The sequence below is a fragment of the Prionailurus bengalensis genome, chromosome F2 (assembly GCF_016509475.1).
Source record: "Prionailurus bengalensis isolate Pbe53 chromosome F2, Fcat_Pben_1.1_paternal_pri, whole genome shotgun sequence".
NCBI classification, from domain to species: domain Eukaryota; kingdom Metazoa; phylum Chordata; class Mammalia; order Carnivora; family Felidae; genus Prionailurus; species Prionailurus bengalensis.
In genome coordinates, this window is record NC_057353.1 from 80,239,701 (window position 1) to 80,261,958 (window position 22,258).

At 41.3% G+C, this 22,258-nt stretch overlaps 1 protein-coding gene across 4 annotated transcripts in view; it reads right to left on the minus strand.

Annotated features, from left to right (window-relative positions):
* The window catches only part of TRAPPC9 (trafficking protein particle complex subunit 9), a 567,631-nt gene that overhangs the window by 515,597 nt on the left and 29,776 nt on the right, over nucleotides 1-22,258 (minus strand). For 3 of the 4 annotated variants that reach the window (XM_043601846.1, XM_043601845.1, XM_043601847.1), the window contains 2 exons: nucleotides 22,139-22,165; nucleotides 2,086-2,207 (listed from right to left, as the gene is read on the minus strand). In XM_043601846.1, the coding sequence (XP_043457781.1) occupies nucleotides 2,086-2,207; nucleotides 22,139-22,165 (149 nt within the window). The remainder of the gene's footprint in view (nucleotides 1-2,085; nucleotides 2,208-22,138; nucleotides 22,166-22,258) is intronic. The other variant, XM_043601844.1, reaches the window with a different exon arrangement.

Here is a 22,258-nt window from a genome sequence, read left to right on the forward strand (position 1 = left end):
TTTGGCACGACACTATGGCAATGTGTAAGTAAACTCTAAAAACACCATGTATGCTCTTTGACCCAAGTCCACTTCTCCAAGTCCACCCAAGTACTATCTCCTTAAAAAATAATAATAAAAAAATAAATCAGTCCAAAAAGATTTCTCTACCAGGGCGTTTATCACAGCACTGTTTACAACTGTGGCAAGGAAAACTGAAATGAACTAATATTCGTAGAAGAGAATCAGTTAAATAAATCTATACCTTTTCATACCCTATTGGAGAAGGAATTTGGGGAGTAACTTGAAAGTAACTTATCACAAGTGTAAATGTCATATCCAGTGATTAAATTCCCAGAAATCTTTTTTTATTAATTTTCAAGATTTAATTTTTGTATTTTTGAGAGAGCGTGAGTTGGGGAGGGTCAGAGAGAGAGGGAGACACAGAATCCAAAGCAGTCTCCACACTATCAGTGCAAAGTCAGGCACGGGGCTCGAACCCACGAACCCTGAGATCATGACCTGGGCCAAACTTGGACGCTCAACCAACTGAGCCACACAGGAGCCCGAAATTTCCAGAAATCATAACGAAAGGGATAATCACACAAGAATATATGTACAAGAATGTTCACTGATGCATTTTTTCCTAACAGGGGAAAGTGAGAAAACCTAAGCATCCATCAAAAGGTAAGAATTTAGGAAATCAGAGCAAGCAGTGAGCTCTGTGGGAGCAGGCATTTCGCTTTGCTCTAGGTGTTGTCTACTCCCCATGTTGGGTTCCTGATGGCCTCTTACAAAAGTGTTGACAAATGACTACATCTACACTTTAGAAGACTTTCCACCCGAGGGGCGCCTGGGTGGCTCAGTCAGCGAAGCGTCCAACCTCAGCTCAGGTCATGATCTCACGGTTTGTGAGTTTGAGCCTCACATCAGGCTCTGTGCTGACAGCTCAGAGCCTGGAGCCTACTTAGGATTCTGTGTCTCCCTCTCTCTCTGCCCCTCCCCCTCTCACACGCTATCGCTATCTCTCTCTCTCTCTCTCTCTCTCTCTCAAAAATAAATAAACATAAAAAAAAAAAAACATAGAAGACTTTCCACCCTATCTGAAAGAATCAAGCAGGTTTGCAGTGGGAGGACATCTGGGATGAATCTGTGAGTGAATAAAGCAAGTTGCAGAATAACACATGAGGCATAATCTCATCTTCCTAAATAAGAGATATACATACACACACATATGCATTTCACAGGCATAAAGGTCGCAAGAGAGATGTACCAAATTGTTAACGGCTGTTACTCTAAGAAACAAGGGTAGGAGAGGTGGGCGGGCTTCATCTTCTGCTTTTGCTACCGCTCTTCTACACAGCTTGACTTCTTGTTTTCAGTATTTCAGAAAGTAGATATGAAATTTAAATTTTTTTTTTTTTAAATCCAAGGGTCACCTGGGTAGCTCAGTCGCTTAAGCATCTGCCTTCGGCTCAGGTCACAGTCTCCCGGTTCGTGGGGTCGAGCCCCGCGTCGGGCTCTGTGCTGACAGCCTAGCCTGGAGCCTGCTTCGGATTCTGTGTCTCCCTCTCTCCCCGCCCCTCCCCCGCTGATGCTATGTCTGTCTCTCAAAAATAAATAATAAAATTTAAATAAATAAATAAATAAATAAACCTAGAGTATTAAGAAGGGTGCATCCAAAAGATGGAATGCCGCCCACATCACTAAAAATCAGGCCGTGGAAGGTTTAACTACAGAGACACGCCACATGAAAAATGCAGGTCTCCACACAGTAAGTATAGGATGCTCACCGTTTTTTATAATATAGGCAATATATGTTGACAGAAAGACCAGAAAATAGATATTAAAATGTTAAAATGGTTATCTCTGAGTAGTGGGGCTATGATCGTCCTTTTTCCCCTTTTTCCAAATATTAAATTCACACTATTATGAATCAGAAATAAAGAAGTGTTTTAGTATATAGTATCATGCATTAGAGAATGATACATGAATACTTACAGAACCAAAGAACTGGGATGTACTGCAGTATTTCACAGTGTAAACCAGGAACCCCGGATTAAAACAACACAATTATGTAAGGGATTTATGAAGCAGTAAAATCACCTTGCTGTAATAGGAAATGGCCTCCTTATATTTGTCAATTATGTCCTCAGGACTCAGACAGTTCTTAGCACGTCCAATTTCAGCACTGGTGTCGGGATTTATGCCATTGGTTGTGAGGGCACCTGCAAACCAAAAGAAAGAAAAGAAATAATCTTTTGCTTTTTCTGTCTTGCTTCTTTGTTTGAAAGAGGGGCACAAACCAGATAAAACTTAAATATTCCCTACTGCAATTCAAATAATGATGCTGTTTTTTAAACCTTCCTAACTCATATACCCCCTTCCTGGCTCATATACCTCCTTCCTGACTCATATATCCCCTTCCCGGCTCATATACCCCTTCCTGGCTCACATACCCCCTTCCTGGCTCACATACCCCCTTCCTGGCTCACATACCCCCTTCCTGGCCCACATTACCCCCTTTCTGGCCCATATACCCCCTTCCTGGCTCATATACCCCCTTCCTGGCTCATATATTCCCTTCCTAGCGTATATATCCCTTTCCTAGCTCATATACCCCCTTCCTAGCTTATGTATCCCCTTCCTAGCCTGTATATCCCCTAGAAGTCTTACCATCGAAGCACCATATGAAATGTTAAGTGACTCAAAGTAAGTTTTCCTCCTTGTTGAAATTTTCTGTTAAAGAACATGGAGTGCATTATAGAAAAGTACCGTGTTCATAATAACCAGCTTAGGCATCTGGAGGACCACGCCAGTGGCGAGCACTATCTCACAGCTCTACACTCTGAGTGCCAGCAGGAGGCCACACTGTCTCCTCAAATGACCACCAACTACATGAAAGCATTTTCTGAACCGTCCAGCCCTGAAGAAACAGAACTCATAAATGCTAGGATCCTTTCTGTGGTCGTCATTGTCTATTTCTGGCTGCCTATCAATTAGCAGAACCACCTAATTCCCCGGCCATCAGACCAATGTGGGGGAGAGTTCTGGAGAAATCTCCATTTACAGAACATAACCAACTACACATGGAACTCGGACAGGGAAAAAAAAAAAAAAAAAAAGGATGAAGCAGTTTTGATTTCACAGAACACAAAAGCGACTCTCCCAAGCCTCGGTGACAGGAACAGCTGGGCTCCTGCTAAGCCGCTAGTTTATCACCGGGACAAACTCTTCAGGCCTTCACGCCTGCTGGGGTCTCAGGCACGGGGCTGCTGCCCATCCCGACAATCCATAGGACACAGGCGTGCCTCTCAATGCCTGCCCCACGCGTGCCAGCTTGTCTCCTACCCTTGCTTCTGACCTTGGCCCCATCTTCTCACCTGCTTGTTTGACATTCTGTTCTTCTCTAAGCTGTCTCAAATGCTTTTGGGAACAAGACAGAAGAGTAAGTGGATAGAAAGACAGATGGACAGGTGACAAACGGACAGAAAGACTCCAAGAAAAAGGAAACAAAGAAAATTTCCTACACAAAACCCTCCTCTCGTTGGGGAAGAAAGAACCACCACAGGGGACCAGGAAGAGGCAGGTGGCTTAGGATCTTGTTTCCTCTGGGTTTTGTGAAAATCACAGCAAGGGATGAGAGGGCAGAACTATAAATAATAAAAGAAAAGGGCATGCTCGAAAAAACCTAAAATATACATTTTTTAAAGAACAGATTCCCATCACTGAGGCCCAATGACACAATTCTTGAGTGCTACAGAACTGAGAATTCCACCTCCGAGCCACAAGACACCCCTCTGGAGCAATGAGCACTTACACAGAGTGGCTGTACCATCATCACAGCCAAAGATACGTTCTTTCGCACTGAGAAGGACTCAGAACCTGTGCTAACAAGGACTCTGCAGGTCCTCACTCACAACCCCCAGCCACTCTAGGAAGAAGGCACTCCTAGTGTATCTCATTTCCGCGGGTGATGAAACAAGTCCTGGAGAGGCCGAGTATCCTTACTAGTGTTCAAAATTACAGAGCCAGTGACTCCAGGGTAGGATCCGAACTTGGGCCTACATTTTCCACCACTGTACGGTTGTGCTTTGCATGTTTTCCTACATATAATACACTTATTTCTGGCTAAAATATTTAATAAGTAATAGGCAGTCTTGATTTATTTAATAGGCCCTAACAATTTATCTTTACGTCCTTAAATTCTACTCTTGTCCCTTGAAGAAAGGGAGGGAAAGATAAGAGGGGCCAGAATGAAGCGGGTCCTTTGCTCTTCATATGGTACCTCCTCTCTTCCGAACAGTACATGATCAAGACGTCTCCAACCAGGAAGAAGGAGGAAATGCCCCTCCATCTTTTACAGAAATGGCACCACTGAAAATGAGGGTTCGTTCAACGATGACCTTCAACGCCAATACGGGGGGGGGGGGGGGGGGGGTGTACACGCCCACACCACAGCCCAGAACAGCACAATATGTCAGAAACTAACAAGGGCAGAGCTCACAAGACAGCTTAGTGGGTCACAGCGAGTTAATTTTGTTCAATAAAAGAATAAGAAGCTCTAAAAATACTAGTATGCGATAGATGCAATCTTTCTTGACATCTACAAAGTGTCAACAGCCCGCACATAACGTTAATGTGGACCAGTGGAACCAGGAGTCATCAAGGCTATAGCCTGGAGTCTACAAACGGGAAAAATCAACGAAACAGCCAGGCTGACAGCCAGGCTGGAGGGGAGGAAAAGAGAGAACACAGTTAGGAAAACGTGGGCAGAGAAGTTGGGAAAACAACATAATCACACGGGTTCTCAGGTATCCATCCAACCATCATCCATTCATCCAAGAGACAGGGAGAGAGTTACGGAGTCCGCTTGCGTGCAAGACTGCGTACAAGGCACAAAACCGGAAAGGCAACAGACACAAAGGAAAGCAAAGCAGAAATAAGAGGGCATAAAGCAGAGACAAAGGAGGCAGGGGACAGAAAGACAAAACCGTGAGAGAGAAGAGAAACACCGGTGTTCAGAAAAGGCAGGGGCCAACTGGCGCGGTGGAGATGCCGGCAGGGGTGCTGGGTCACACCTACAGCCGCTGTCCTGCTACAAAGGAAAGCCCCGCAACGTGGATACTCCGCCCCGTCGGCGGAGGGACAGCAAGGGAGACAGTGCCGCCAGTAGGTCTGGATGTTACACTGGGCGAGCGCATAGTGAGCTCCCCCAGCACGTCAAAGACCGGAGCAGACACGGACCCTTTTCATCAGTAGTACTGGGACGGACCCCGGGATGGCCATTTGGAAAAAGATGAAAACAGACCTCACACCAAACACAAGAGTAAATGCCAAATGATCTAGGATCCAGATACAAAACAGAAAACCATAAAAGAAGTTCCACAACATAGGTGAATTCCTCTAAAACCTGGACAGAGGGAAAGCTCTCTAAATATGATGCAAATCCAAGCGTGATTTTAAAACACTGATAAATTCGGTTATGTGACAATGCAGCAAAAATACCACAAAGGAAGCCAAAACATAAATGACAGTCTGAGAGAAAATAGCTGCAATATATATCACAAAGGGCTAAGAGCGCTAATATCTAAAGAGGTCATAAAATTGAGAGACAAAAAGCTAAAAGCCCAAAAGAAAAAAATGAGCCAAAGATACGAGCAGACAATTCATAAAAGAAAAACACAAAGACGGCCCTCACCATTTAAAAAGACGCTGGATATCACCTGTGGTAGCAGGCATCGCTTCTCACTCTTAGCGAGCTGGCAAAGCGTAAAAAGTCAACAAGAGCTCGGCTGACAAACTCGTGGAGAAAAGGCACCCTCCTGCACAGCTCCTGGGAGTGCAAAGTGGTGCGACCCCAGTGGAGGGAAATTTGGTAAAATCTAGTAAGTGTGTCTATACTTTTTAACCTTTTGACCCAGGAACTCCATTTCTAGGAATTTATGGTGAAGACACAAGCCCAGTAACACAGCAGTACATATGGATGAGGCTACTCACTGCAGCAGCACCTGCCATTACAAAATGCTGGAAACCAAATGTCCATGCAGAGGAGACGTGAACAGAATATGGCGCAGGTGCGTGCACGCGCACGCATGCGCGCGCGCACACACACACACACACACACACACACACACACACACACACACACACACACACTGTGTGTCACAGCTGCGGAAATGGATGAGGAAGATCTCCACAGCCTGATAGGAATCGATTTCCAAGATATGTTGATAAACAGAACAAAAAAAGCCAAATATAAAAGAATATATGTCATATGCACAAGAAATAGAAATAAGAACATCTATCTGGGTTGTTTTTTTTTTTTTTAACAACAACAACAACACACACACACACACACACACACAAAACACAAATAACCCCTACAAGAATGAAAAACTAGGAACAGATGAGATTAGTTACCTATGGGGTAGATGGGAATCAGGTGGGAGGGATAAGAAAGGCAGTGACCCTTCTCTGGATATAAGTTTTTGTAAGGTTTTGACTTTTAGAACCATGTTCATGTTTTATATAGTGGTAAAAAAAAAATCAATCAGTAAAGATAGGGGAGCCCTATATGGCATACAAGCAGAAACAAATGAGCCTAACGGTATTTCAAAGTAATAACACAATTACATTGACGGGGAGATGAAAGAACAAACCCAATCAGCTTCTGATCACAGTACCTTCTACATTTACCCTCAGTATGAAGACAAAGAGAGCACAAACAATTCTCAAATTTTACCTAAAGGTTTGTTTTTGTAGTGATATTGGTTAGTAATTCTGACGTTCTATATACTGTGGGACTGAGAAGATGAGTGCACACTGATAACAGTGGGAGCCAGATTTCCCACTGTCGAGAAGCAAGATATGAATATAGAACAGGGAAAAACTAGAAAGATTCCTTGGGGTTTGTTTGGGTGGGAATTAGAGATCACAGAGTATGAACTCTAGATGACACTAGGAACTTCTCAAAGGGTGTAGAAGCAATAAGCCCATTTAGTGCCCAGGTTTTGGTTTCTAAATACCATTCACCAACAAAAGGAACTAGAACACTGGAGAGGAGTGTCTGATTTCAAAGCTGGGTCAGGGAAAGTATAAAATGTACATAAATATCTCCATCCAGAAAGTAAAGAAGTGCTCAAAAAATGATGGGGAACTTATAAAGGATACCAGGGCCAGCTTGAAGAGCTTCCATTGATCAAATCTAGCCAATGGACCATATAATAAAGAATGAAAGCAATGGATTAGAACTCACTGAATAAAATAAAGATCCACAAGTCCACAGCAATGACAGATGGACAGACGGATGGAAAGATGGGAGGGAGGGGTGGTGGCAGGGGTGGATGAATCGACAAATGGGAGGGAGGAAGGAAGGAAGGAAGAAAGGAAGGAAGGAAGGAAGGAAGGGACAGAGAGAAGGACAGAGGAGCTCTTACTTGCATTATAATGCTAATAAGTGGATAAGTAATGATGAAGTTAGACCATCAACACTTGGCAACCATCAACAACTCAGGTAAAAATCTTTAGTAAATGCCAACTGCTATATAGAACTTTGATGAGAAATAGGGTATTTACATAGTCTCAAAGTGTTTTTCCACAGATCACTCATCAATCACAAAAAGGAAAATAGTTAACTTTACCCTGGAGAAACCTAGCCAACTCCACAAAGTTATCGCCAATAAAGGGACAAACCCACCTCACGGGCTCCCTGATACAATGCAATGAAGACAAAACACCCCTTATTCTGCATCCTTCACCCTAGCAAAATGCATAACATCATAATCATGAGGCAACTTCAGAAACCCAAACTAAGGAACATTCTATAAAATAAATGGTCTATGCTCTTCAGAATATCAGTGTCACAAAGGACACAGAAAAGCTGAGAAACTGTACCGGGTTAAATGATACTAAATGACGGGAAAACAAAATGCAATGTGTGAGCCTGAGCTGGATCCTGACTCGAGAGACAGAACTGCTGAACTACACCAGTTAGTACAACAGGTTAGTACAGAAAACTGAGTACAGTATTCTCTCAGTTTTCAATTTTCCGATTTTAATCACCACACGATGTTTTTGTATGTAAATGATCTTGTCCTTAGGCAACGCACTACCTTACTCAGGGTAGGGGCAACAGGTCTGCAACTTACTCTTGCATGGCCCTAAAAGCTGTATATAGGCACGCAGAGTTCATATAATAAAACAAGTGGTAACAATGGTAAATCTGGATGAAGACAGTGTCAGATTTCTTCGCACTGTTCTGGAAACTTGAAATTTTTGGAAGTTTTAAGTTATTTCAAAATCAGAAGTTAAAATAATTATAATTCTGGTAAATTCAATCACAAAACAAGTCTATTAAAAACAGGATGTGGGGGCACCTGGTTGGCTCAGTCAGTAGAGCAGGGAGGGGACTCTTGCTCTCAGGGTCATGAGTTCAAGCCCCATGCTGGGCATAGAGGCCTGGCCACCCAGGCACCCCAAGATTACTTTCAAACAAATAAATGCATACATACGGGGGCGCCTGGGTGGCTCAGTCAGTTAAGCATCCGACTTTGGCTCAGGTCATGATCTCAGGGCTCATGGGCTCAAGCCCCACATTGGGCTCTGTGCTGATGCCGGGAGCCTGGAGCCTGCTTCAGAATCTGTGTCTCCCTCTCTCTTCCCCTCCCCCACTCGCGCTCTGTCTCACTCTCTCTCTCTCAAAAATAAATACTAAACATTAAAAAGAAATTTTAGGGGTGCCTGGGTCGCTCAGTCGGTTGAGTGTCCGACTTCGGCTCAGGTCATGATCTCGCAGTCTGTGAGTTCGAGCCCCGCGTCGGGCTCTGTGCTGACAGCTCAGAGACTAGAGCCTGCTTCGGATTCTGTGTCTCCCTCTCTCTCTGTCCCTCCCCTGCTCGTGCTCTGTCTCTCTCTCTCTGTCAAAAATAAATGAACATTTAAAAAAATTTTTTTTTGAGGTGCGCCTGGGTGGCTCAGTCGGTTAAGCATCCGACTTCAGCTCAGGTCACAATCTCGCGGTCCGTGAGTTCAAGCCCCGCGTCGGGGTCTGTGCCGACAGCTCAGAGCCTGGAGCCTGCTTCCGAATCTGTGTCTCCCTCTCTCCATGCCCCACCCCCGTTCATGCTCTGTCTCTCTCTGTCTCAAAAATAAATTTAAAAAAATTTTTTTTAATTTTAAATAAATACATACCCACACACACATACATACATGCACACACACATATACGTAGCTACGTAAATAAAACCTAAAAACATCTTAATTTAAAATACAAAAAAACAGGATGTGTTTTTGTAAACACAAGAGCACTACAACATACACACTTAGGAATATAAATGAAGTTGGAGAAGACACATCACAGACCAAGATCATAGGCCACGAGCAGAACAGTGATTCTTCCACTCATAACATCCACCACGTTCCTCCAACAAGCCAGCCGCCTGGCTGGCGCTGGGAAGGGATGCACTGCAATGAAAACATCACCGCAGGGGCCCCATGATAAAAGGGACACTGTGACGACTGCCAGACCCTTCACAATGAACCAAGTCTAGCATGAGGATCTAATTTCTTTTCCCTGAAAAAGTAGAAATCCCAGAATAAGAACGGTGATATATCAAGAGAGTTAGAAACTGACTCAGGAAGAAATACTGAAGGAGTTGTGATTCTTAAGCAAGCGGAAGGAAGTTGGAGGAAGCATGGGAAAAATCCCAGAGCAGAGATAAGATAAGACCGGAAAAAGTCACTAGCAAGTAGAACCAGCAGACCTATGGAGCGCCCCACCCGACGGGAGCACGGGAGGGGAATACACATTCTTCTCAAGCGTACACAGAACATTCTCCAGGAGAGGCAACATGCTAGACCACAAAACATATCTCAACAAGTTGAAATGAACTGAAATCACACAAAGTACGATCTCTGACTACAACAGACTTATATCAGAGATCAAAAATGGAAGGAAATTTAGGGAATTCACAAATATTTGCAAATTAAATGGCACACACCTAAATAACCAATGTGTCAAAGAAGAAATCACAAGAGAGATTAGAAAATACTTTGAACTGAATGAAAAGAAGAGCACAATATGCCAAAAGCGGGATGCAGCAAAAGCAGTGCTTAGAGGGAAATTTATAGCTATAAATACCTACTCAAAAAAAAAAAAAAACGAAAGAAAGAAAGAAGACCTCAAGTCAACCACCTAAAAAACTAGAATAACAACAAACTAAAATCAAGGCAAAAGAAGAAAATAATAAAGATTTTTGTCTTTATAAAATAGAAGTAATTGAAATAGATCATTTTAAAAAGAGAAAAATCTGGGGCACCTGGGTGGCGCAGTCGGTTGAGTGTCCGACTTCAGCCAGGTCACGATCTCGCAGTCCGTGAGTTCGAGCCCCGCGTCAGGCTCTGGGCTGATGGCTCAGAGCCTGGAGCCTGTTTCCGATTCTGTGTCTCCCTCTCTCTCTGCCCCTCCCCCGTTCATGCTCTGTCTCTCTCTGTCCCAAAAATAAATAAACGTTGGAAAAAAAAATTTTTTTTAAAAAAAAGAGAGAGAAAAATCTACAAAACTAAAAGTTGGTTCCTTAAAAAAGATAATAAAATTGACAAAATGCCCCCCAAAAAAGGACAGAAGAGTCAAATTACTAAAATCAGGGATGAAAGGGGATGTCTGGCTGGCACAGTCAGAAGAGCATGGGATTCTTTATCTCAGGGTTGTGAGTTCAAGCCCCACGTTGGATGTAATGATTACTTACATAAAGTAGGTAAACAAATAAATAAATAACAAAATTTTAAAAGATTACAAATTAAAATAAAATCAGGGCTAAAAGAATGGACAGTACTACCAACATTAAAAAATAAAAAGGAGGGGCACCTGGGTGGCTCGGTCGGTTGAGCGCCAACCTCAGCTCAGGTCATGATCTCACAGTTTGTGAGTTTGAGCCCTGTGTCGGGCTCTGTGCTGAAGGCTCAGAGCCTGGAGCCTGCTTCGCATTCTGTGCCTCTCTCTCTGCCCCTCCCCCACTCATGCTCTGTCTCCCTCCCTCCCTCCCTCCCTCCCTCTCTCTGAGAAATAAACATTAAAAAATAAATTAAAAAAGAAAAATAAACAAAAGAAAGTTTAAAAATTAATTAAATATTATTTAATTAATTAAAATCAATTAATTTTTAAAAAGGATTATTATGGGGCACCTGGGTGGCTCAGTCAGTTAAGCATCAGACTCTTGGTTTCAGTTCAGGTCATAATCTCATGGTTCAAGAGTTCGAATCCCATATCAGGCTTCATGCTAATGGTGTAGAGTCTGCTTAAGATTCTCTCTCTCTCTCTCTCTCTCTCTCTCTCTGTCTGCCCCCTCCTGCTCACTCTCTCTCTCTCAAAATAAATAAACAAACCTAAAATTTTTTAAATAAATAAAAAATAAAAAGGATTATAAGGGGATATTATGAATCACTGCGTGCCAATAAATTATATACCCTAGATGAAATGAGAAAACTCCTAGAAAGGTACAAGGTACCAAAACAAACTGAAGAACAAACAGAAAAACTAAATAGACCCATAACAAATAAAGAGATTAAACCAGCAAAGTTTCTCAAAGGAAAAAAAAAAAAAAAAAAGCCCAGACACCAATGGCTTCACTAGTGAATTCCACCAAATGTTTAAAGAACTAATACTAGTTCTTCACAAAAAATATAACAGGAAAGAATATGAGCCATTCTATGGGCCTGACACCAAAATCAGAAAGACGTCAAAGCTACAGGCCAATATCTCCTGAATACAGATGCAAAACTCATCAAGAAAATAATAGCAAACTGAATCCAGCAACATTTAAGATGATTCTACAATAAGACCATGTGGTATTTATCTCAAGACTTGTTTAACACACAAAAATCAATTAATATAATACACCCTATCAGCAGAAAAAAGGACAAAACCATGATCACCTCAAAAGATGCAGAAAAAGCATTTGACAAAATTCAACATTCTTTCGTGATAAAAACACTCAACAAACTGGGAATAGAAGGGAATAAATAAAGAACATCTGTGAAAAATCTATAGCTAATATTATACTTAATGTACAAAACTAAATGCTTCCACTCTAAGATCAGGAATAAGCTAAGGATGTCCCCTCTCACCACTTTTACTCAACAAGGTACTAGAAGTTACAGCCATGACAATTAGACTAGAAAATTAAATAAAAGGCATCCAAATTGAAAAGGAAAAAATCCTATTTTCAGATGACATGATCCTGCATATAGAACATCCTTAAAAATCCACTAAAAAAAACTATTACATCTAATAAATGAGTTCAGCAAGGCTGCAGAATTTAAGAGCAATACATAAAAGTTAATTGTTATTTCCACACATTCTACACACTTGCAATAAACAATCTGAAAATGCAATTTAGAAAACCTTTCTACTCACAATCATTTCAGAGAGAATAAAATATTTAGGAATAAATTTAACCCCCAAAAAAGCATAAAATGATACTCTGGAAACTCAAAATACTGTTGACAAGAATTAAAGAAGACCTAAATAAATGGAAAGACAACCCTTGTTCACGGATCACAAGACAATATTCTTTCTCTTAACTATGTTTTTATTGTTTATTCATTTTTGAGAGAGAGAGCATGCCTGGGCGAGGGGCAGAGAGAAAGAGGGAGAGGGGATCTAAAGCAAGCCCCATACAGGGCTCAAACTCACAAACCGCAAGATCATGACCTGAGCCAAAGTCAGACACTCAACGAACTGAGCCACCCAGGCACCCCAAGACTTAATATTCTTAAGACGGCAATACTCCCCAAATTGATCCAGAAATTCAATGTAATTTCTACCAATTGCCAGCTGGATTCTTTGCAGAAATTAACTATCTGAATCCTAAAATTCATAGGGAAGTTCAAGAGACCCATAACAGCCAAGACAAATTTGGAAAATAAAAGGGGTGCTTGGTGTGGCTTAGTTGGTTGAGCATCCAACTGTTGATTTCGGCTCAGGTCATGATCCCAGGGTCATGGGATCAAGCCCCATGTCAGGCTCCGCACTGAGTGTGGAGCCTGCTTGGGGTTGTCTCTCTCCCTCTGCTCCTCTCCCCTGCATTCTCTCTCCCTCTTTCTAAAATAAAAATTTTTTTAAAAAATTTTTTTTAAATCCCAGCTGGATTCTTTGTAGAAATTGACTAGCTGAATCCTAAAATTCATGGGGAAATTCAAGGGACCCATAACAGCCAAGACAAATTTGAAAAATATGAACACAGTTGGAGGACTTACATTCCCCAGTTTCAAAACCAATTACAACTTATCCCTAGGAGGGAAAGTTACCACTAATTTTTAAATTTATTTTCTTTACTTTTATTTTCTAAATTCTCTACAATGAACATGACTTTTACAACAAGGAAATATAAGGTACTTTTAAAAGCATGCACACCTAAAATTGCATTAATTAATTATAAAGCAGTAGGGGCACCTGAGTGGTTAAGGATCCCACTTCCTCTCAGGCCATGATCTCGTGGTTCATGAGTTCAAGCCGGGCATCAGGCTTTCTGCTGTCAGCACAGAGCCCACTTTGGATCCTCTGTCACCCTCTCTCTCTGCCCCTCTACCACGCAGGTACGCGTGTGCCCTCTCGCTCTCGCTCTCTCTCTCTCTCTCTCTCTCTCTCAAAATAAACTTGAAAAAAATTATAAAGAAGTAAACAAATAGCTAGTGAAAAAACAACAAATGAGTACATTTAAGTTGTTTATAAATGTTAAATTTAAAAGCGCAAACAGGGGCGCCTGGGTGGCTTAGTCGGTTAAGCATCCGACTTCGGCTCAGGTCATGATCTCACAGTCTGTGGGTTCAAGTCCCGCATCGGGCTCTGTGCTGACAGCTCAGAGCCTGGAGCCTGCTTCGGATTCTGTGTCTCCCTCTCTCTCTGTCCCTCCCCTGCTCATGCTCTGTCTCTCTCTGTCGCAAAAATAAATAAACACATTAAAAAAAAAATTTTTTTTTAATAAAATAAAAAAAAATAAAAGCGCAAACACATGCAGTTTCTACGGAAATCTATAAAACACTGAAATAAACCCATTTTCAAAAATTATAATTGAATAATAAAAATTCAAGAAATGAAGGAAAATCATATTTGACACACCAACTTCAGGTACATGGAGAGGAAAGGCCTAGAAATCACAATTCCTGTAACTCTGACACTAACTCAGTGTAATGAGAGGAAAATCTTTATCCAGGAGACGGTAGAATTCTGAGCATAAGACAGGTTAAACCCAGTACAAACTGCACTAGACAAAGTGATGATTTTTTAAAATAGAATTCTAAAGTTAGAACATTGTTGAAAAGCTACAAAAATGCTCTGAGAAGCAGATTGAAATAGAGAGGAAGTCTATCCTCACACCACATACAAATGCAAGCTTATATTTGTTTACTCACAGCACTAATTAGTTTAACCAAGGCAGAATATTTTAATTAAAACAAATAATCAATATTACACTTCCCTTGTCAAGTCTAGTTCATGAAATTTACTCTGCTATATAACCATAAAATGTCTTAGATTGATCTAAAATTAGTGAAAACAGCTTTGTGTGGTTCATGGAATTCTTCTCAAAGTTCCAGGCTTTTCAAATAGATCTGAGAAGTATTTCTACGTTATCTTTTCCCTTGTGAAACAAACAACAGATACTGTTGTCAAAATTCTGGTACTACGGGGGCGCCTGGGTGGCTCAGTCGGTTGAGCGTCCAGCTTCGGCTCAGGTCATGATCTCACGGTTTGTGGGTTCAAGCCCCGCGTCAGGCTCTGTGCTGACAGCTAGGAGCCTGGAGCCTGCTTCGCATTCTGTGTCTCCCCCTCTCTCGGCCCCTCCCAGGCTCATGCTCTGCCTCTCTCTGTCTCTCAATAATAAATAAACGTTAAAAAAAAATTTTTTTTTTAATTCTGTTACTATGGACGGTGATCATGGTCACAGTGTTCTAACTAATCTGCTGGACAAAAGGCACTGTCTAAACACTATAAGCAAACAAAATGAATGTAAGGAAGAGAGTGACCCTATTCTGGGAGACTTATAATCTATTTCAACACCAGGGGTTTGTTTCATTGGTTAGCAAAATGAAATCAACCCAATGTTTTCTCTGAATGCTCTGTAGTCATGACTCTACTTTTAGTGTCATGACTAGAAAAGCCTGAAGCACAACTTTCTTAGGTCAATTAGCAACAATCATCACTGGAAGCTGAGTAATGCAGAAATTCATTCATAGCAATGCTTCCACCTGCATTAAACCTAAATAAACCTACACTGAACTCTGCAAGGTGAATGAAGAGATGAGGTCCCAATGAGAAAAAAAAAACAGTAAGAAATCAAATAGGCAAAGAGTTTTTAATAAATGATTTAATAAATGAAAGGAACAGAGTATGGTGGTTAAGAGGCCAGATACTGGAGACAAACTCATGGGTTTGAACTGCCACATCACCACTTACTAGCTGTGACCTTGAGCAGGTCAATGCACTTTTCTGCATCTCGATTTCCTCATCTATAAGCGAGGCATCACAACAGTAACTATCTCCTAAAATCTTTGTAAGGATTAGGTTGCTTTATATGTAAAGTTTATATACGGCACCTTATATCTTAGATATGACCGAAAAGCACAAGTAACAGAGAAAACACAGACACACTGGACTTCATCAAAATTTATAATGTCTCTGCTTCAAAGGGCACCATCAAGAAAGTGAAAACAACAACACACAGAAGAGGAGAAAAAATTTTTAAATCATGTATCTGATAAGGAAGCTGTATTCAGAATATAAAAAGATCTGTTACAACTCAATAAGAGAAAGACAAATAACTCAAGTAAAAAAATGTTTGATAAAGGATCTGGACAGATATTTTTCCAAAGAAAATATACAAATGGCCAAGAAGCACAATGAAAAGATGCTGAGCATAGTTAGCTATGCGGGAAACGCAAATCTCCAGGACAATGAGATACCACTGCTTGCTCACTGGAATGACAATAATCAGGATAGTAACAAGCACTGGTGAGGACGTAGTGAAATCGGAACTCCCCTATGCTGCCGATGAGAATACAAAATGGTACAACCACTTTGGAAAACGATCTCACAGTTCTTCAAATAGTTAAATACTGAGTTACCACATGATCCAGCAATTCCATTTCCTAGGCTTACAGATAAGAGAACTGAAAACATTCACCCACAAAAACTTGTACGTGAACATCCACAGCACCATTACTGATAACAGGCAAAAAGGAGAAACAACCCAAATGTCCATCAACTGATGAACGGGTCAACAAAAAGTGGTATATTCACACAGAATAATATTAGCAATGAAAAAAGTACTGATTCATGCTACAACATGGATGAACCTTGAAGACATTATGTTAAGTGAAAGCAGTCAGTCACAAAAGACCACATGTTGTCTGATTCCATTTTCCTAAAATGTCCAGAAGAGACAAATACATAGAGGCAGGTAAGTGAGCGTCTGGGATTGGGGGTGTGGAGGACGAGGCAGTGAAGAGTGACTTCTAAGAAGCACAGGACTTCCAGCTAGGGCAGTAAAATGTCCTAAGATTGATGTGGTGATGTGTGCACAGCTCTGGGAATACAGTAAAAACCACGGAATTGTATATTTTAAAAGGGTAAATTATATTAAAGCTGTTTAAGAAAAAAAAACAGCACCTTAGAACGGTGCCTTCACTGTAAGCACAAATTTCTTATTTATTTTTAAGTTTATTTATTTTGAGAGAGAGAGACAGAGACAGTGCCAGTGGGGAAGGGGCAGAGAAAGGGGAGAGGGAGAGAGGGAGAGGGAGAGAGAGAGAGAGAGAGAGAAAGAGAGAGTGAGAGAGAACGAGAGAGAGAGAGAGAGAGAGAGAGAGAGAGAGAGAGAGAGAGAGAGAATCCCAAGCAGGCTCCAACCTGTCAGCGCAGAGCCCAGCATGGGACTCGAACTCACGAGCCATGAGATTATGACCAACTGAGCCACTCGGGCGCCTCTTGCTTATTTTTATTATAGGCAGGAGAAAATCCCTTCAATGTGAAAACAGGAAAGCAAATTTGAATTAGCTGAAATTGGCCAACAGTTGAAACAGTTGCTGAATGGACATGACATGTTCAGAAGTGACAAAAAAAAAAAAAAAAAAAAACAGTTTGACACCAGGAAGCATTCTATTTCAAATGCAGATCAAGGGCTCAAAAGCCTAGCTGCTAGAAATGACCAAAGGAGAAACTTGGTTCTTTTTCTTCTTCTTTTTTTAATTTTTTTTTTAGTCCAAGTTAGTTAACATACAGTGTAATAATGATTTCAAGAACAGAATTTAGTGATTCATCACTTACATTTGACGCCCAGTGCTCATCCCAACAAGTGCCCTCCTTAATGCCCATCATGCACTCAGCCCATCTCCACACCTCCCCTCCAGCAAGCCTCAGTTTGTTCCCTGCATTTAAAAGTCTCTTATAGTTTGTCCCCCTCTCTGTTATCTTATTTTTGCTTCCCTCCCCCATGTTGATGTTTTGTTTCATAAATTCCACATTTCAGTGAAATCATATATTTGTCTTTCTCTGACTCATTTTGCTTAGCATAATACACTTTAGTTCCATCCACACTGTTGCAAATGGCAAGATTTCATTCTTTTTGATGGCCGAGCAGTACTCTGTGGTATATATACCACATCTGCTTTATCCAGTCGTCAGTCGATGGACATTTGGGCTCTTTCCATACTTTGGCTATTGTCGATAGTGCTGCTATAAACACTGGGGTGCATATGCCCCTTCGAATCAGCATTTTTGTATCCTGTGGATAAATACCTAGTAGTGCAATTGCTGGGTCATAGGGTAGTTCTATTCTTAGTTTTTCGAGGAACCTCCAAACTGTTTTCCAGAGTGGCTGCACCAGCTTGCATTCCCACCAACAATGCAAAAGAGATCCCCTTTCTCCGCATCCTCGCCACCATCTGTTGTTGCCTGAGTTGTTAATGTTAGCCATTCTGACAGGTGGAAGGTGATATCTCATTGTGGTTTTGATTTGTATTTCCCTGATGATGAGTGATGTTAAGCATTTTTTCATGTGTCGGTTGGCCATCTGGATGTCTTCTTTGGAGAAGTGTCTATTCATGTCTTTTGCCCATTTCTTCACTGGATTATTTGTTTTTTGGGTGTTGAGTTCGGTAAGTTCTTTATAGATTTTGGATACTAACCCTTTATCTGATATGTCATTTGTAAATATCTTCTCCCATTCTGTCGGTTGCCTTTTAGTTTTGCTGACTGTTTCCTTTGCTGTGCAGAAGATTTTTATTTTGGTGAGGTCCCAATAGTTCATTTTTGCTTTTGTTTCCCTTGAGTCTGGAGACGTGTTGACTAAGAAGTTGCTGCGGCTAAGGTCAAAGAGGTTGCTGCCTGTTTTCTCTTCTAGAATTTTGATGGCTTCCTGTCTCACATTTAGGTCTTTCATCCATTTTGAGTTTATTTTTGTGTCTGGTGTAAGAAAGTGGTCCAGGTTCATTCTTCTGCATGTCACTGTCCAGTTCTCCCAGCACCACTTGAGGAGAAGCTTGGTTCTTAAAACAAATACCAGACCAAGCACCCAAATGCTGTCAAACTCTTCCTTCTGGCCCTCAAGATAGTTGTAGGAAAAGCAGGTATAAAAAAAAAAAATCTGAAAGTTTGCTTTGAATGGTATATCCAATTCAATTTCAAAAATAAAATGGAAGTGATCCAATTTTGTCATGACTTCACGTGGAAGGCTTTTCTAGGGAGCTGAACGATTCTGTGACCCCAGAGAGAACATCCGCTGTTCAGATTTAGAGACAAAGAAGAATCAGACTACATTGCTCCAAGGAGTGATGAAGTGATTCCCTACCAACACATTTGCCAGGGTTTAAGTAGCAGGAAAGAAATTGTTGCAGAGGAAAAATTTTCCTCTACCCTTCAAAGGTTCCTCTGGATGGTCTAAGAATTAAATTGACACGAGACAAAAATTTTTTAAAGGTTTATTTATTTTTGAGTGAGAGAGCATGAGCAAGGGAGGGACAGAGAGAGGGCGGGGGGACAGAGAATCCAAAGCAGGCTCCATACTGACAGCAGCAAGCCTGATGTGGGGCTCGAATTCACAAACCATGAGATTATGACCCAAGCTGAAGTTGGACACTCAACTGACTGAGCCACCCAGATTCCCCTGATATGACACAAATTAACAAAAAACGAAATTTAATTTCGTGCATTCAGGAACCCCATGTTCATGAGCTACAGAGACAGAAAGGTAAAATGATGAACCTACGCCATCCTGAGCTAAGGAATGGGAAAGGCCTGGGCTTTAAAGGGAAAGAGCACAATTCACAGGGCAATAAGAAGAAAAGCACATGTTTGGTAATTGGATATATGCCCTGCCATACAGATGGGTCATTTTTCTTTCCTTTTTTTTTCTAATTCAATTTTTAGTTAGTTAACATACAGTGCAATATTGGCCTCTGGAGTAGAATTCAGTGATTCATCACTTACATGCAATACCCAGTGCCCATCACCACAAGGGCCCTCCTTGATCCCCATCACCCATCTAGCCCATCGCCCACCCTCCTGCCTCCATCAACCTTCGGTTTGTTCTCTATCATTGAGAGTCTCTTGTGGTTTGTTTCCCTCTCTTCTCCTCTCCCTGTTTCCCATATGTTCATCTGTTTTGTTTCTTCAGTTCCACATATGGTGGATCTTGAGGAACTTAACAGAAGACCATAAGGGAGGGGAAGGGGGAAAAAAGAAAGTCACAGAGAGGGAGGGAAGCAAACCATAAGAGACTCTTAAGGTGAGAACAAACTGAGGGTTGACTGGGGGGGGGGGGGGGCAGAGAGAGGAAAGTGGGTGATGGGCATGGAGGAGGGCATTTGTTGGGATGAGCACTGGGTGTTGTATGGAAACCAATTTGACAATAAATTATATTTTTAAAAAAATAAAAAATAAAAAAATAAATTCCACATATGACTGAAATAATATCGTGTTTGTCTTTCTCTGATGGACTTATTTTGCCTAGCGTAATACACTCTAGCTCCATCCGTGTCATTGCAGATGGCAAGATTTCATACGTTTTGATGGCTGAGTAATATTCCACTGTAAACATAGATCTCTTCTTTACCCATTCATCAGTCAATGGACATTTGGGCTCTCTCTATAGTTTGGCTATGGTTGATAGTGCTGCTACAAACACTGGGGTGCAGGTACCCCTTCGAATCTGTATTTTTGTATCCTTTGAGTAAATACCTAATAGTGCAAGTGCTGGGTCATAGGGTAATTCTATTTTTAGTTTTTTGAGGAACCTCCACACTGTTCTCCAGTGTGGCTACACCAGTTTGCATTCCATACGGGTTATGAACATAAAATTTATCATTGGTAATAACTCTTATTCCAGAAAAGATACCAAACTGAGATTCTTCTAGGTAGCTAAGAGAGGAACTAAAGTTTCTCTTGATCCCACAGAGTTCCAATTGCCTTCAACTCCAAACAGGCCACATGCCAAGCAGGCACAGTTTGGGGAGACTTGCTCTGAACCCCCTCAAGACTAAGGCCTGAAAGATCAGACCTTAGTGAGGACGTTGGCCCTGGCACCAAAGGCCCCGGGAGCAGAGGCCAGAAGCAGAGTGGCAGGAGCTGGGAGGTAGGGGGAGAGCAGCACCTCAACGTTCTACTTGCCCTCCCCTAGGAACAAAGATCAAGTTGGGACTGCTACAGGAGATGCCCGGGGACACCCCATGCTGGTTTCTGTGTCCTTCCCTGCCAGCTTCAACCTCGACCACAGGATTCCCACATGTCCCCATATGACAAAACCCGTAGACCCCCCCCTTCTACCTCCATTACTCTAAACTCGATTTCATTTCCATTCAACCTCATTTTGAAAAGTTTCAGGAATAAAAAAGATGTATTCTTTTCTCTCAACAAAGGACTGGTTTTCTGACAGCTCAAAGCTACTTCTACCTGGTGTAAGTATCTACTTCTCCTGCAAGTCGTGGTTGACACACTAAAATTCAGTACTTCCATCAGGCATAACTAGCCAGATTGGGCTCAGCAACTTCTACTGATCAAACATCAGTACACCCGACATCAATGTAATTGTTCAGCTTCTCAGTGCGGGGCTGGGGGGGTCATTCAGTCCCTCAGCCACCCCCAAATTATTTCCTCATCGCAACCCAGGTCTCCAGAAAACAAACCAAAGTCCTTTGTTTTCCTTTCTCTACACCTTCCACAAACCCTGTCAGGAAATTAGCACAATCGTATGTCAATTATATCTCAATAACCTAAGGGGAAGAAGGAAGAAAGGAAGGAAGGATGGAAGGAAAGAAGGACGGACAGAAGGACGGGAGGACAGAATGAAAAAGAAAGAAAGAAAGAAAGAAAGAAAGAAAGAAAGAAAGAAAGAAAGAAAGAAAGAAAGAAAGAAAGAAAGAAAGAAAGAAACTATCATGGAACATCTTCTAGAGGAAGGATTCAACACAGATGTGAAAACAGAAATCTGCAAATCTGAAGCAATTTCATTTCAGAACAGAGACACATTGTGAGATTGAAATACATGCACCGGTCACAAAACATTTATTAGCATGACTGCCCGATTTCTACTCCTCAAAGGAAGAAATTTTTTGATTTTTTTATTTATCTTTTGTCATTGATTCTAATTAACCCAGAAAATAATAGAGCTCATTATGAAATAATTGGGCACTACAATAAAAGAGATTTAGTTGCATTAATTACAGAAGTTAAGAAAGAAAAACCCACCTCTGTAAAACACAAAATTTCTTTCTCTGTTAAGAACACATATACAGAATGCAGTAAAGAATTTAAATTCATGTTGAGAGAGCATAAACCACAAAATCAAAGTAAAGTCATTACTATGAATAAATTCACAATTAACTGGATAAGCATGCTCGATGCATTCAAAGAATTTTAAATCATTGCAAATCATTCACGTAACCATGCGAGACAAAGAATATACCTCTTCAACAGACAACATAAATCAGCAGGGTGCCCCATCAAACAAAGACCACACAATAATCAAGTATTTAACAGTTCTGATTTAAAGTTACTTAAATCAGAATGTTCCAAAGATCATAATCCAGAAATTTTAACCATTCACTCACACCACCATGAAACAAGCACTTAAAGAACCAAAAGAAACTAAGCACATAGATCATGTACCTGGATCAATGAGAACTTCTTGTGCCCCTGGAAGAAAGAACAGAGTATGGTCTTTTATTTGGAAAACAAAACTATTTTTAAAGACAACTACTAATCACATTTCATGCTTCACATGCCTCG